Here is a 14,978-nt window from a genome sequence, read left to right as displayed (position 1 = left end):
ACCGCATGGAATACGTAGGCCATCAAAGCCATGACGAGTTTCGTTGCTGGCTTTGGCGCCAGTCCACCCCGGTCTCCTACCATGGATTGGGAACTTGCCCCACGAGGCATTCGAGATGAGGCTGCGTAGCGTATTGCATTATCGCACTCTAAGCTGGCTTAAGTGAGATAGGCAGAGTCGGTCTGTGATTCGGCCGAGAGCTTAAAGAGCCATGCTTTTCTTCGTGCACGCACGTAAAAATGTAACAGCGTTCTTTCATCTCGTCCGAAGATGGTGTGTACGACAGCAGCAGAAGCGCCCTTTGAGTGCTAACGTGAGCAGACAACGGTCCAGAGGATCAAGGAGATTGAAGATGAGATGGCCCGTACGCAGAAGAATAAAGCCACTGCGTACCATTTGGGCCAGTTGCGTGCCAAGTTGGCCAAGCTGAAGCGTGAGCTCATCGCGCCGAGCAGCGGCGGTGGCGGTGGTGGTGGCATGGGTTTCGATGTCGCACGTACCGGTATTGCTAGTGTGGGATTTGTAGGATTCCCATCCGTCGGAAAATCGACCCTCATGTCGGGTCTGACGGGCACGACATCTGAGGCTGCAGCTTATGAGTTCACGACGCTTACTACCGTCCCAGGCACTATGACAGTGCGAGGCGCGAGGATCCAGATCCTCGACTTGCCAGGTATTATTGAGGGTGCGAAAGATGGAAAGGGTCGTGGTCGTCAGGTCATTGCTGTGGCACGAACATGCAACCTCATTTTTATCGTCCTGGATGTCGGCAAGCCCCTGCGTGACAAGCAGATCCTCGAGTCTGAGCTGGAAGGATTCGGCATCCGACTCAACAAAAAGCCACCAAATGTGATTGTGAAGAAGAAGGACAAGGGTGGTCTTGCGATCACGAACACGGTCCCGCTCACGAAGCTCGATCATGATGAAATCCGTGCGGTCATGTCTGAGTATCGCATTGCGAATGCCGACGTGGCGTTCCGTGAAGATGTATCAGTAGAAGAGCTCATTGACGTCATTGAGGGCAACCGAATCTACATTCCGTGCATTTACGTACTGAACAAGATTGACTCCATCTCCATTGAGGAACTCGACTTGCTGTACAAGATCCCCAACTCGGTCCCTATTTCCTCGCGCATGTGGCTCAATGTCGATGAGCTTGTCGACAGGATGTGGGATGAGCTGAATCTCGTACGTGTATACACGAAGCCGCGCAAGTCGCCTCCGGACTATACATCGCCAGTTGTCTTGCGCCGAGGAAGATGCACTGTCGAAGACTTTTGCAATGCCATTCACCGTGAAATCTTTAGGCAGTTCAAGTGTGCTGTTGTTTGGGGCACCTCTGCGAAGCACCCGCGTGGTCAGCGCGTCGGTGGCGACCATGTGTTGGAAGATGAGGACTGTGTGACGATTTTCAAGCGCTAAAAGGGCGCTCGAACGGTCGGTCAGCCAGCGTGCCAGCTAGCCAGCCGGCCCTGAAAAATGTGTGAGCCTACTTACTGTTGAAAGAATTTGCATCGTGGGCAAAATGTATTTATTTTTTTTTTTTGTGTTTTCAACTTCCTCTTTTGCTCTTCTCTCTACGTGCGGGGAATAGAGGCGCGAATCGTCTTCTTCATACATATTTCCTTATATACAAAATAGACCTACGAGCATCATTACCATGCTGTAGCACTGGAACGTTGCACACCTTCCCATCGTGGAATTGTACGTCCGATATCACTAGTGCCGTCTAAACGCGCTTCTCTTACCGCGCGTGACTTGTCGGAGCGGACGCCCAGTGCAGGTGCGCCGCGATTTAATCCTTCGAGCAGCACACAAGCCTTGCACAGCTCATTCGAAGAAATGTAGCCACATCGTGTGCAGGTTCGCTGAACTGCACGCTTAACCTGGCCTGCGACATGCAAGTTCTCGCCGCTGTGGATGATGTCGATGATGCTGGAGGGCCGAATGCTCTCGAGGTCCTTGAGGAATGCACGTGCGTACCCACGGTATGCGTTCGGCGAGTAAATGCATTCAGTGCTAAAGTAGTCCAGCTGCTTGAAGTAGGCATACATGACGATCTCTTTTTCGTACGCGTACTTGAACGGCTTGCTACGTCGAATCCCACTTCCACCGAACCCACTTCGTCCCGCACCACATCCTTCGGTCTCGTCGTCATCCTCATCACCATCTACACCGTCGGGGCCCTTGGTAATAATGTCTGTACATCGTTCGAGCCGAGCAATATCACCACGCAGCACATTCATCAGAACCGTCTCTGCCATATCGTCTGCATTGTGCCCCGTTACAATGTGGTCGACGCCCAGGGACGCCGCTCCACGGTCCAGTGCCTGTCGTCGGAACACACCACAGAATGTGCAGTTGTTCTTGCGTCCAATCGATGCGACAATGTCGTCCATCGACCACCCATACAGCTCCTTGTATCCTAGCACTTTGAGTGGGATGCCATACTGCTCTTGATTCCGCTTCACTGTCTCAAGACTGTCATCACGATACCCCGTGATTCCCTCATCAATGCTGAGCAGGAACAAGTTCAGCCCATAGTCGTACCGCTCATTCAGTGTCTTCATCACATAGGCCAGGACGGTCGAGTCTTTTCCTCCACTGGCTCCTATTGCCACACGATCCCCACGGCGGAACAGTTGGGCTTCCACAATGGTCTGGTGCACCTCCGTCTCGAATACATGAAAGAAACAGGCGCGACACACAAGATCCCCTGTCTTGGGCCGCCGTAGCACTGCACGTTCCGTGCCACACAACTCACACTCGCGTGGCATGCACAGCAATTGGCGTGAGTTGAAAACTTGGAAAAAAAAAAAGAAGTTTTCGAGCGCTGGAGTCCTTGTGCCTGCCACATTTCCACCTGTGACGTGACGTTCTGTGTGGAGAAGTGCGGTCATCCATCGACTTGCCAACGCGCGTATCGTCATACCTAAATCACCTAAATCACCGGGACTCCAGCTCGAACGACAACGACCCAGCCTTATTGGCGAGACCAACTTTCGCTAGATCACACTGATTTCTGATTATCAAGCTGGAAAGGTGCCATACATATGCGTTCCATGCGGCTTTATCGTTTGTCTGCCTTCTCCCAGCTATCCAGACGCCCTTTCCACATATCGAGCTCGGTCGGGTCCTCTAAAGCGTCGCAAGCTACTCACGCTCATCAAGTTCATGAGCTCCCCGATTATGGACTACCCGCACCGTTTTGGGAGCGCGCATTGCTAGGTGTTGGGAGCTCACTTGGCTTGCTTGTGAGCCCGCGGCGTGGCGATCTATTGACTGTGCTCACACAAGTGTCGTCCTATCCACGCATCGACCATCTTGTCCAGCAGATGCACTCGACGCACGAGGGTCGGCGTCTTTTGGTGGAACGGCCGTCGCTCAACTCGCACACTGTGAATACAGACGCTCTAGCACAGCTTCCCGAGCACACATTTGGACGCGTATGGCTCGAGTGGCTCCGTGCGAATCTCGTGCGGCCTGATGGTCGCTGTGAGGCCCGATACATGCCAACATTCGAGACGCGCTATGTCATACAGAGGTATCGAGAGACGCACGACTTTTATCATGTGCTGTTAGGTATGCCTACGTCGACGCTTGGCGAGACGGTCGTGAAGTATTTCGAGGCCTCGCACATGCATTTACCAGTGGCCGCTCTGTCGGCTGTGGGCGGGAGTGCACGTATCATCAATGATGATCGCCGTGCTCTCATGTCACGGAGCGAGACGCCGCTCGAGACGCCACAGCTTGTAGCGCTGGCTGAGTGGGCCTGGCGCCTGGGTCAGAATGTGCGAGTGCCGCTGATCTCCATTGCTTGGGAACGCCGTTGGGAGCAGCCCATTGACGAGCTGCGTGCTGAGCTTGGGATCGACGCGCCGGCGCCTGTCGCCCTCGATATGTATCAACGGCCACGTGCGGCGCAGCGCACAACGACGCAGGTCGCCGGCCGCCGGTTCTTTGGATGGCCAAGCAAGATTTGGGAACGCCACGGTGCTAGGGACGAACGGTATACGCACTAGACATGATCGCGATCAAGTCTGGCGATTGCTCGCGCACATTGTGCTCGGGCCTCACGCAACTTCATCCTGTCAGCCTGACGCATCGCTCGCTTGAAAAGAGTGCGAGCCGTTTGTGGATCCTTCTGCATCGAGTAGAACATGCCGAGGTTGTAGAGAAGCACGAATTGTGTACCGAGGCATTGCTGTTTCACCTGCTCGAGCCGTGCATCCGACTCAGTCTCGATTGTCTGGGCAACAGGCCCCACTTTGTCTGGATCGAGGCCACTGAATCGAAGCAGCCATGCCACTTCGTCCGCCGGCAGTTCTCGCAGGAAACCAGCTCGGTACGATGCAAGAGATGCCAGATCCAAGCCCTTCGTCGCCCATGCCACAGCCCGTTGGACGGTGTCCACATCAGTGTTGCTTTGCGTGAGGGCCTGGCTAATATTGTTCATGAGAATCGCTGCTCGGCACCGGTCTGCTACCGTAGGCGGCGATACAGCCTGTTTCGGTAACAGCATCGATATCGCCTGTACATACAGCGGCACAGCGTATTCGGCAAGGTTGCGGCCTGCATAGAACGCGCCCAAAGCCTCGACGCTCGCGCCTAGATCTTGTCGACCGACCCAAGAGGGGAGGTGAAGGTCGTCTAAGTGCACGGGTCCGTGAGTGGCGGACACTTGCACAAGACGCATCATCTCTTCGACGCTCCATGCCAAATAGCTTTCACTAGGTTCTGTCGTTACGGTTGTCGGCCCCTCTTGCATCACCGGCACGAGCACGTCTTTCCGCTGTGCAAGCTCGCCGATCTTCTGCGCTAGTGCGACGCCGCGCATCCGTTCCACTGGCTGCCGCTCCATGCGCGATTCTGGCCCTTGTGCTTGCGGTTGAAGCACTTCGTCCAGCGCATCCACATACACCAAAGCAGCCTCCTGCCACTTGTTCTGCTCTTCCAACACGGAGGCGAGTGCAATGGATATGCCAGTTGTCTTCAGCAGCGCATTCTCTCCGAGCCTGCTAGCATCGATCGTGCGTGCGATGTCTAGAGCGGTGCGAAAGTTTTTTGCGCTGCGTTCCCACTTGCCAGCGTGCTGGGCCTTGACTGCAGCGCGAAGTGGCTCACGGAGCTCTTTTGGCCACACGCGAAATGCAGAAAAGTAGTCCCAGACCCCATACACTGTTAGTGCCACAGCCAAAGCGGACAGTCCAGCAAACATGGCGCCTGCCTTCATAGTCACGCCACTGCCAGACGAGGAGGTGCGTGGCGACACCTTGGGCGCAGGAGTGGCTGTGCCTGTTGTGCTCGATGCGCAGCGCACATGACGAACAGTGGCGCATGCACGTACAGGGAGATGCACTTGCAGAGCACAGCGTTGCACTAGTGCCGCCACCGGGCGTAGTCGACAATGCATCATCGCGTCGTTGTTGAGGGCATCATTCGATCGGGCTCAGGATTGACGTGAATCGGGCGATGCGCCTGTCTTACTTCGTAGGCCATATGTGTGACGCACGCGACATCCAGACCACTGGCTGGCCCCAAGCGCATGTCTGCGCGTGGGTGCGTGCGAGCATGCGGCGGAGCCTCCACTTCCATTCTATGTACGATGCAACATTACTGTACAAATCATCCGCGCTGGCCAATGTGACCTGATTGGCCTGTGGGGTTGTAGTCCAAATGCTACATGTGTTAGACTCGCGGAAGAATAGGCGCCATGGCCAAAAGTCACGTACAATATAAGCTCGTTCAATCCCCGTCAAGCTCTCGATGCAGTAGGTAATGATCTGGAAAAAAATATGTCAGTACATGTTGACAAGTGGGGGCAAGCATGTAATTAAGCTGTCATCTTTGACACGTACCTCACCCAGGTCATGAGCTTCTTTGAGCTTGAAGCTCATCGGCAGGACGACGTCAACTTCAGCGACCATATTGTCTCCCACATGGTACATCTCAAAACCTGAGATCGCCTGGACAGGCGAGAACCTAGACACAAGATACAGGCATCGGCCTGCATCCTGTGCACTGGCGACCTTGCCTGTGAGCTTGTCCGTCGTATCTGCGAGAGTGGCGACCCACTCGGAGATGATGTAAAGAGACAATCCAGCACCGCCGATTGGATCCAGCAAGCCGATGCCCAAGTACTGTCCGAGGATCGGGAACACGAGCGAAATGATATTGAACATGGCATCATTTTCCGAGTCCTGTGCTATCGCATGCATGCTCGAGTTCTTGTGGTTTCGACAAAACACCCACATAATCGACTTGATCACAATCGTCAGCACCATGAATACGATGCCAATCATTGGTAGTAGCTGCTCCGAGTCGTCGTACTGATGTGTTAACATTGTCCACATTCGGTTCACAGACTCCAGAAGCACTTGTAGAAACGATATCACCATCAGTACCTAGCACAAGGCGTCAGTCATTCCATTCCTTCGAGGTGAAAACAAATGCGTTTCAGACGTACACTAAATATCAGCACACCCAGAGGCTCCAAGCGGCGCTTGCCCACAGGATATTTGTAAAATGTGTGCCAGCTTCGATATGCAGTGGCTTGCGACATGACAAAAATCACAACTGTACAGAGTAAATCAAGCACACTGTCGACCAGACTTGCGAGTAGGGACACCGAGTCGGACGACCATACGGCGACAACTTTACCGACCACAAGTAGCAAGTTGATCAGCAAGTTGACTGCGGGTATACGTTAGTTCCCTTCAAACTTCCCTGTTCACACGTACTGTTGATGTAGAACTGCACCACAGCGTCCGAGTCCTGTTTCCGCTGGTGTGTTGGCACATTTTGTAGGAGCTGATCACGCTCGTGATCTGCCTTTGTCCACACAACCATATTGGAGGAGCGATCGCTCGTTGGCTTCTTGGCTGTCAGCTCTGGAGACGTGCTCGACGCATCGCCGGTTTTCTGTCGACTCGTAGGTGCTTCCTCTGACTCTGTCTTGGAAAGTTGAGATGACTCATCCAGCGTACCGTAGCTCTTGTGTGAAGGATCGACGGCGGGGTTCTCTTGAAGCATGCGACGCAGCAAAGACTTGTTCCGCTTGGGCGTCTTGGGCCTAGACTCCTTCGCCCCTTGCAGCATCGAGGACTCGCGCTGTCGTCTCTCCATCTCAGGATGCTCAAGCAGGTCTGCGAGACTCTTATGCTCACGATATGACTGGCTCAGCATCGCCGATGTAGACAAGTCCTGGAGACTTTCCGCAGCGAGTTCCACAGACGAATTGCCACGCAATAGATGTCGCTCTTTCGCAAGCATACCAGAAAGAGACGTCAATGCACGCTCGCTTATTCGCCGTCCACGACGTACTGGATGGTGCGAGAATGCATGCGACCACAACGGTTCGCCCTCATCGTCTGTGACGCATCCCTCTTCTAGGTCGTCTATGTTCCGGTGTTGCCCTGGCGAATCATTGCGATGATCATGCACCCTGGAGGTGATGCCTGGAGTCGAAAAACGACGCATCACTTCCGTCGGGAACTGACTCTCCAGCACCTCATCCACTTCTCGCCATCCATCAAGAAGCTCGTTCTGTTGTTCATAGAACCTTCGCACGCCTGCATGGGTGATTTGTGCCAGGTCCTCTTCACTCACACGTGCCTCTTCATAGTATCCCGAGCGGCCATCGATTAAATGTGCTAGCGCGCGTAGGCTTGCCATGGAGTCAGATCGCCGTATCTGAGCGAGCGAGTCAGACGACTCAGTTCGCCGCGGAGACGTGCACATCTGCGAGAAACTTGCATGTCGGGTCGAATCCTTGGGAAAGCCTGCTCCTTCTTCCGACAGATCAATTGCGGGCTTTTGCTTTCCCCTTTGCGAGTTGCCACTGCTTGTCATTGTGCACGGTGACAACTACTCCGCTGGCCAATACACTCAATTCACGCCTACTAAGTCTAATTTTCTTGTTCGATTTTGAGGTGTGGTACACGGTAGCTAAATTCTCGGCCGATCCAATTTCCACGTTCGTGGACGCACGAACGTGGGCCGCGCAATGCATCGTGGCATGGAGGCGCTCACTCGCACAGGCACACACGACTGGATTTTGTTAGTGTGGGTGAGGGGGAGGGGCAACATTTCCGACGAATCAGATTATCCGATATTTCCTATACATGTACATACAGGTCCTTTTTTATCTTTCACGATGCTACAGAGGACATGATCTCTGTGTATATGTGCATGTGAATGATAAGAAAGACGCGTGAACTAGAGAAAGGTCTCGACGATGCTCTTTTCCATGCATATATGCACAGACTCATATCAACCCCCGTCTACAATTGCCGATTATAGCAAGTCATTAAGCACCTGCAAGACCTTGTCGCCCACTTCCTTCGTTGTCGCCGGGCCACCCAAGTCACGCGTACGCACACCGAAACCACCCATGTCCGTCGTATCAAGCACCTTGCGCACAGCTTGCTCAATGGCAGCGGCCTCTTTTTCAAGGCCGAGTGACCAGCGAAGAAGCAGGGCACCAGAAAGGATCGTGCCGACTGGGTTCGCGATGCCTTGTCCAGCGATGTCAGGTGCTGAGCCATGAATCGGTTCATACAAACCCTTGCATGGCGACTCACCAGTCGGAAGCTCTGAGAGAGAGGCACTTGGTAGCAGGCCGAGCGAGCCTGGGATCACGGACGACTCGTCAGAAAGGATATCACCGAACATGTTCTCTGTCAGCAAAATGCCATTCAGTTTGCGCGGGTTCGACACCATGACCATGGCAGCCGAATCGACGAGGTGATGGTCTACCTCCACGCCTTTCTCGCGGAACTCGCTTTCTATCGTCTCATTCACAACACGTCGCCACAGACGGCTTGTCGCAAGCACATTGGCTTTGTCGATCGAATGGATCTTTGCTGGTGGTGATGAGCGCATAGCCAGGTATGCAGCTAGACGCGTAATCCGCTGGACATCTGACTTGTCGTACACCATCATATCGTATGCCTCGCCCTTCGAGTCAGGAGCGTCCAAGTCGGCTTCCTTGCGGTCGCCGTAGTACAAGCCCTTGACAAGCTCTCGAATTACAACAATATCTGTACCCTTGGCTACCTCGGGACGCAACGGTGAATGTTCCAAGAGTGAGTCGGACGGGAAGCGAGCAGGACGAATGTTAGCGTACAAGTCGAGCTCTTTGCGGATAGCAAGAAGGCCCTGCTCTGGTCGGACCTTGCCGACGCCCCATTTCGGGCCACCGACGGCACCAAGCAGGATGGCGTCAGCCTCTTTGCATGCCTGTAGCGTAGCTGCTGGCAGCGGCTCACCTGTGGCATCAATAGCCGCACCACCGAAATCATGCGGTCGAATCTGCAGCTTGAAGTTGGTCGACTTTTCGGACACAAGCTCCAAAACTCGCACAGCTTGGTCGACTACTTCGGGCCCGATGCCATCACCTGGCAGCGTAGCAATCGAGAATGTTTGCGTCATCGTTGGTTGTGGATGGAGGCTGTTGGTGACCTATCAGTGGAGAATGAATAAATAGGCATTTGAGCCGGCGGTGGCCCGGGGCCTTCGTTTCCAACCGACGAACGGTCGCCATCAAATCTTGGCTTCGTCCTGCAGCGTTGTGCCAGTCGCCCGCCCACTGGCTGATCCAGCGCTTGTCACAACACAGGTGCATGCATGCACATATGAACACGTGACTCTATCGTGTTCTCCTCACCCCCAGATCATGGCGCCCCAAGTTGCTATTGTCAAATTCGGCGGTAAGTGGGGGAGGGGGGCGGGGGAAGGGGATAAGACAGCCGCACGGATTCATAGAAACGATAGCAAGAGTGGAGTGCGAGGGTAGCAAGGAGACAAACCAAAGTGTGAACCATTGTTTCATTACATACACATCGACATCGACATTTACATCTACATCTCGTGGTACGGGCAAAACAGCGAGTGAGAATGGAAGTGCAAGGGTTATTAGCGACTCAATGTCTTTTTTGATTTTGGGACACGACATGCCATTCAGCAGGAGGAATACGCTGCAAGTACCGACACACAGGCATGATAAACAAAAGTAGCGTACATAGTCCCACTGTCACACAAATCGTGCTTGTGGCAAAGTAGCCATCACGTACCAAAACACATGAGCCACCGACAGACTGACACTGTTTCATGCCTGCATCCGATTTGCATTCGCCTAGTGAGAGTGAGGCATTCGCTTGACCGAGAACATTCTCGACCTTATCCATGTCCACACCCACAGGTGGGCGGCACATCGACACACCGAAATAATCGACCATCTTGAGGACAAAGTACCGCGGCCATGTGCCACCCAAATTGCTGACGGTATTGAGGAGAGTCATGTACGTGCCGCCAATGATCGGGTCTGAGATCTGGGTATGGAAGGCTGACACACCGACGAATTGCACCGTGCCCGCAAAACTGTTCAACACAGTCGTCAAGACAATCAACAAGAAGTACGACGTGCTAACTTCGCTGCCATCCTGCGGCATGCCGGCCACAATCCCCATATTCACCACCGAGAAGAATAGGCGGAAAAAGAGCGAAATCATCCAGGGCCGCAGCGCTTTGTTCCCTTTTGACCATGTAGCTGTTAGGTAGCCGAACAAGAGCTGGAATGGAAAATCAATCAGCACAGCGAATGCCAAGTCTTCTTTGCCAAGCCCACGCTCAACGAGCTTGAGCCCTGTGACGGCATCGTTCGCCTGGTAGCCGATTTTGCAAATCATATGGATGATTAGGAGAAGCTGCACATGTCGGAGCTTGCCGATTTTCCAGATCGTCGCATACGCTTTGACAATGTCCATGTTGTTCTCTTCTTTCTTTTCTTTTTGGAAGAATAGCAACCAGAGGGTAATCAGAATAAATGCCGCTGCACACAATTGCAGGTAGGCTGGAAACGTCAAAATTGGCGTGCTTTGTGGGCGAAAGCGGAGGTACTTGTTGCATGCTTCCACACTGTTGAGGGCCAAGAATACGGTAAAGCTCATGAAATAGCCGACATTGATTCCGATCGTTTGCGCCGTCGATGCAAAGCCGACGTTCTCTTCCGATAAGAGTGTTAGTGCCCATCCATCCACGGCAATGTCCTGTGTCGCCGCGAGCACAATCAGACCAAAGAATACCAGAGTAATCAAGTATATGGACGTCTCGGCATTTTCCAGCAGTGCATCGATCTGATACGATATCACCAGAAAAGTAATACCAACAATTAGCTGGATCGGCACAATCCAGCTCTTTCGCCGTCCAAGAGATAATTCCAACTTTGTGCAAGGGATGCGCCAAGCACTCACAAACAAACTGTCGACAATGGGGCTCCATAGCAGCTTGAGTGAATACGGATACGTGCTCAGCATAAATATGCCTAGCTGTGAATACCCCACATACGACTTGAGGAGAAATGGCATAGTGCCGAATGCTAGGCCCACAGGTATGCCCTGCAGCATGTACAGCAGGACCAAAAGCATGAAACCATGCTTGTCTTCGGCACTCAGCAGCCGAAACGAATGTGCATCCTCAGGTCTGCTTGAAACCTCATTTTTAACATCACCCGGGCTCTGGTCCTTCACGAGCACATCAGCCTTCTGCTCAGCTCGTCCCATGGTAGCGCCTTACTACGCTCCCAAGCGCAAGGTCCCTGCTCCATGACGTGGCCTGCTTAGTCAGCACACTCCATGGAGCGCTCTCACTGCTGCGCTGAGCGAGCCGGCGTGTTGAGCGGGCGGGCGGCTGCTGTTTGTAGTTGGGCCGTGCCCATCATTTGTAATCTAAATAATCAGTGCGTGTCACAGATCGGTTCAGACCTGTGTTTGCCAGCTCGACCGACTTAGCCGGCCATCGCTCTCCATCTTTTGTCTTTTTGCCATTTCTCACTCATGCTGATGGCGACGAGGACAGCGTTCTCTTCTGCGCTTCGGCCAGTGAGGCCCGCATGTGATGCGATTTCAGCTGCGCCATTGCCTGCCTTTATGCCCCGGCGATTCTATTCGGTAGGCACGCCGAATCGGCGACCGACAAGCCGGTGGATCTGGTGGATGCTTACTGGCGCCACAACCGCCGGCACTTGCTACGTACTTGGTGCAAAGTACCCGCCCCGTGCCATTCCCTTTATATTTTCTCCATACTCGACAAATGCTAGTGACATGTCCGCTGACGAAGCTGCGGCTCACTGCCATGACATTGAGCGAGCTATGCATTCGCTGCCCATTGTCCAAGAGCATCTTTCGCGCTCTTTCGAGTACCCATCCGCAAAAGAGGTGCGCGAGAAGCATGGCATTACGTATGATACGGAACTAGCAAACCGAGAGACGGCCGATTATGCGATCCTTCGTCCATTTGTGCATGTTCCGCCCGGACGCCTCGAGACACAACTCACTGCGGGGAGCCTGCGCGGTGCGCACATGTTTGCGACGACACCAATGATTTTCTCCAAGACGCAAGCTGGTGTTAGGAGTGGCGGCGGCACAGAAGGCGACGGCTTCGTTGTCCTACATCTCGGCAAGAACTTGTGTGGTTATGAGGGCGTTGTCCATGGCGGCCTCATTGCCACTGTGTTCGATGAAGCACTTGCCCGCACCGCGTTCTATGGACTGCCGAGTAACGTTGGCGTCACTGGCAAGCTTGAGCTGCGCTATCGCAAGCCTGTGGTCGCTGACCGGTTCTATGTCGTCGAAACCGAGATTGTCGAACGAATCGGACGAAAGTGCTTCGTTAACGGCTACTTGCTAGAACCAAAGTCCCGCTCGGTGTTGGCTGAAGCCAATGGCGTGTTTATTGAGCCACGTTGGGCTAAGTATGCTTCATGGGTCGGTGGCGTCAATATCCGTAAGCAGCTTGAGAAGTAAGCCAAGCCCTCTGCACGTTATGCATCAACGTATATTTTTGGTTGTTGGTGACGCGGGTCAACGGCGTCCTGACTTCTGCGCACACACAAAGACACGCATACACATAATTGACCTATGAGTCCACTCTCTGAAGGTCTCACTCGTGTTCCCAACCGCTAGCATCATGTTTCAACACTCTCGTCGCCAGAGATGCGCGCCTGCTCGGTGGATGGGGCCTGTCGTTCGCTGATGTCCTTGCACTCCCGTTACCTCCGACATATATTAACGTCTGCCTAGACCTAGCGAATTAGCTACAACTCCAAATGATAATCGGGATGGTCGTCCCCCATGTACAGTCGCATGTGGTCATTACTCCATCCTGTTTTTTGGTACAGCGACACGACGCGCTCGTCACGACGCCCAGCCTGGCGCTGCTTTCGTTCGTAGAGAATACTGAGCTCAATCGCAGTTGAAATAACCATGCCCAACGCAGCGATGGCCAGGTTTGTGCTGATGCCGCGTGTGAAGTCGGGTGACTCAGTCTTGGTATTAAATAGCCATGATGACGTAAGGCCACTACAGTTGGTGAATACAATAAGCAGGGCCAATCCAGTCGCTCGTTTGTAATGTCCAGACGCGTTGTTGGCAAGCCATGTGAACAGAGCCGGCGGCACAGAGAATGATCCGCTCGTCATCAGGATGATTCCGCCGTATCGAGTCATGGATTCTTTGCAGCCCAACACAACAGCCAAGCCGATGGTGCACAGGCCGAGACCCGCGATAATGGTCACGTATCGCTGTCTCAGACGGTCTGATACAATGGCCATCAAAATACTGTATGCAAAAGACACAGCGAACGGAGGACATGACATGAGCATGGCCTGGATTGTGCTGTACTCGCCCATATTCTTGACAATCGTCGGTGAAAAGTACGCGATCGAGTACACGGACAAGGCTGAACAGAATCCCAACACACACGTCAGGATCAAGCGCATGTCCGTGAAAGCACGCATCACGTCTCGATGCCATGGCGCAGGTACGGGCTGAGGTGCGTCCTCTACACCGGTGGTGCATTCGCATTTTTCGAGTTTGGCTGCAAGCTCATGCCGATCACGGAACCTATCATTCGCTCGGTTAAGACGCTCCCTCACAAGCTGCTTTTCGGTGTTTGTAAGCAAGAAACACGACTCTGCCTCATTTGGCATCAAAAAAATACATGCGACACCAACAAGAACCGTAAAGATTCCCTCCAAGTAAAAAATCCATTGCCATCCGTGCTGACCGGCGATGCCGTCCATTTTGCGGATGGCCGCGGCCAAGAGACCGGAGAAGGCGCCACTAAGTGATGCACCCGTGAAGAAAAAGGCCTGGCGAAATTGCAGTTCATTCGGTGTGTAGAAAAAGGTCAGATATACCGCAATGCCAGGAGAATGCCAGCCTCCGTTGGCACCCAAAAAGATGCGGTTGATGTACAGACCAGTGCGTGAAGAAACCAGTCCCTGGAGAGTTTCAACGATGCCCCACAGAATGACGAGCCCGGGGATCCATATTCTGGGTCCCAGGCGCTTAATGAGCAAATTCGATGGCACCTCTAGTGCAATGTATGTCGGGTATAAAACTGTGAGTGCCACGGCATAATCGTGTGGGGTGAGGCCCAGTGAAGTCAAAAGTCCTGGGTTCTTTGTGCTCTGCCCAGACGCAGGGTCGCCGTCCAACACGGCTTGTGCAATATTCGTACGATCTAGGAATGACAAAAGGTACAGGAGCAAGCACAGCGGCACGACTTGCACATCCATCTTGAACCTTGCCCTCCGCTCCAACTTCTTGTACTCTGTGGGGTCCAAAGTAGCCTCTAACGGTGCCCCATTCTCACAGCAGGAGCGATCGGTCCATTCCGCAGAGCCTGTCAACGCTACAGCATCTACTGTGTCTACAGCATCTGCTGTCGTTCCGCCGAATAGCTCCTCTTTCTTCTTTTCGCTCATCGTTACGGGAGGGCCCATGTGAAAGAGTTCTCAACATCGCGGGGAACTCCTGATATACAATGCATCTTTCACGCTCACCATCCCTGTTGACGCAATTCGTGCTTAAACTTGCAGCGAAGCCCCTGATAATGTAGATATGCTTATCTAATAAAGACCAGATAGGCCAAACATGTTGCGATGTCGTCTTTGAGGACGCGCCATGCATATGTGC

General features: G+C 53.4%; 9 protein-coding genes across 9 annotated transcripts; 2 read left to right on the top strand and 7 right to left on the bottom strand.

Annotated features, from left to right (window-relative positions):
• Nucleotides 1-357: 357 nt before the first annotated feature.
• MGL_0910 (uncharacterized protein) lies at nt 358-1,422 on the top strand (the record flags this gene model as incomplete). The annotated part of the gene is made up of 1 exon (XM_001731590.1): nt 358-1,422. The coding sequence occupies one exon, from the start codon at nt 358-360 to the stop codon at nt 1,420-1,422; it is 1,065 nt and encodes a 354-aa protein (XP_001731642.1).
• A 233-nt stretch (nt 1,423-1,655) lies between these two features.
• MGL_0909 (uncharacterized protein) lies at nt 1,656-2,777 on the bottom strand (the record flags this gene model as incomplete). The annotated part of the gene is made up of 1 exon (XM_001731589.1): nt 1,656-2,777. One exon carries the CDS (start codon nt 2,775-2,777, stop codon nt 1,656-1,658), a length of 1,122 nt encoding a protein of 373 aa, XP_001731641.1.
• Nucleotides 2,778-4,018: 1,241 nt separating this feature from the next.
• Nucleotides 4,019-5,233, bottom strand: MGL_0908 (uncharacterized protein; the record flags this gene model as incomplete). The annotated part of the gene is made up of 1 exon (XM_001731588.1): nt 4,019-5,233. The coding sequence occupies one exon, from the start codon at nt 5,231-5,233 to the stop codon at nt 4,019-4,021; it is 1,215 nt and encodes a 404-aa protein (XP_001731640.1).
• A 565-nt stretch (nt 5,234-5,798) lies between these two features.
• On the bottom strand, nt 5,799-6,344 carry MGL_0907 (uncharacterized protein; the record flags this gene model as incomplete). The annotated part of the gene is made up of 1 exon (XM_001731587.1): nt 5,799-6,344. One exon carries the CDS (start codon nt 6,342-6,344, stop codon nt 5,799-5,801), a length of 546 nt encoding a protein of 181 aa, XP_001731639.1.
• A 337-nt stretch (nt 6,345-6,681) lies between these two features.
• MGL_0906 (uncharacterized protein) lies at nt 6,682-7,851 on the bottom strand (the record flags this gene model as incomplete). Its single annotated transcript, XM_001731586.1, has 1 exon — nt 6,682-7,851. One exon carries the CDS (start codon nt 7,849-7,851, stop codon nt 6,682-6,684), a length of 1,170 nt encoding a protein of 389 aa, XP_001731638.1.
• Nucleotides 7,852-8,295: 444 nt separating this feature from the next.
• MGL_0905 (uncharacterized protein) lies at nt 8,296-9,432 on the bottom strand (the record flags this gene model as incomplete). The annotated part of the gene is made up of 1 exon (XM_001731585.1): nt 8,296-9,432. The coding sequence occupies one exon, from the start codon at nt 9,430-9,432 to the stop codon at nt 8,296-8,298; it is 1,137 nt and encodes a 378-aa protein (XP_001731637.1).
• Nucleotides 9,433-9,923: 491 nt separating this feature from the next.
• On the bottom strand, nt 9,924-11,561 carry MGL_0904 (uncharacterized protein; the record flags this gene model as incomplete). Its single annotated transcript, XM_001731584.1, has 1 exon — nt 9,924-11,561. The coding sequence occupies one exon, from the start codon at nt 11,559-11,561 to the stop codon at nt 9,924-9,926; it is 1,638 nt and encodes a 545-aa protein (XP_001731636.1).
• Nucleotides 11,562-11,993: 432 nt separating this feature from the next.
• Nucleotides 11,994-12,803, top strand: MGL_0903 (uncharacterized protein; the record flags this gene model as incomplete). Its single annotated transcript, XM_001731583.1, has 1 exon — nt 11,994-12,803. One exon carries the CDS (start codon nt 11,994-11,996, stop codon nt 12,801-12,803), a length of 810 nt encoding a protein of 269 aa, XP_001731635.1.
• Nucleotides 12,804-13,093: 290 nt separating this feature from the next.
• Nucleotides 13,094-14,767, bottom strand: MGL_0902 (uncharacterized protein; the record flags this gene model as incomplete). Its single annotated transcript, XM_001731582.1, has 1 exon — nt 13,094-14,767. The coding sequence occupies one exon, from the start codon at nt 14,765-14,767 to the stop codon at nt 13,094-13,096; it is 1,674 nt and encodes a 557-aa protein (XP_001731634.1).
• Nucleotides 14,768-14,978: the final 211 nt, after the last annotated feature.

Source organism: Malassezia globosa, assembly GCF_000181695.2.
Source record: "Malassezia globosa CBS 7966 chromosome Unknown mgl_sf_2.1, whole genome shotgun sequence".
Classification (NCBI taxonomy): domain Eukaryota; kingdom Fungi; phylum Basidiomycota; class Malasseziomycetes; order Malasseziales; family Malasseziaceae; genus Malassezia; species Malassezia globosa.
Note: the sequence above shows the minus strand (reverse complement) of the source record. Positions and strands in the feature narration are given on the sequence as shown.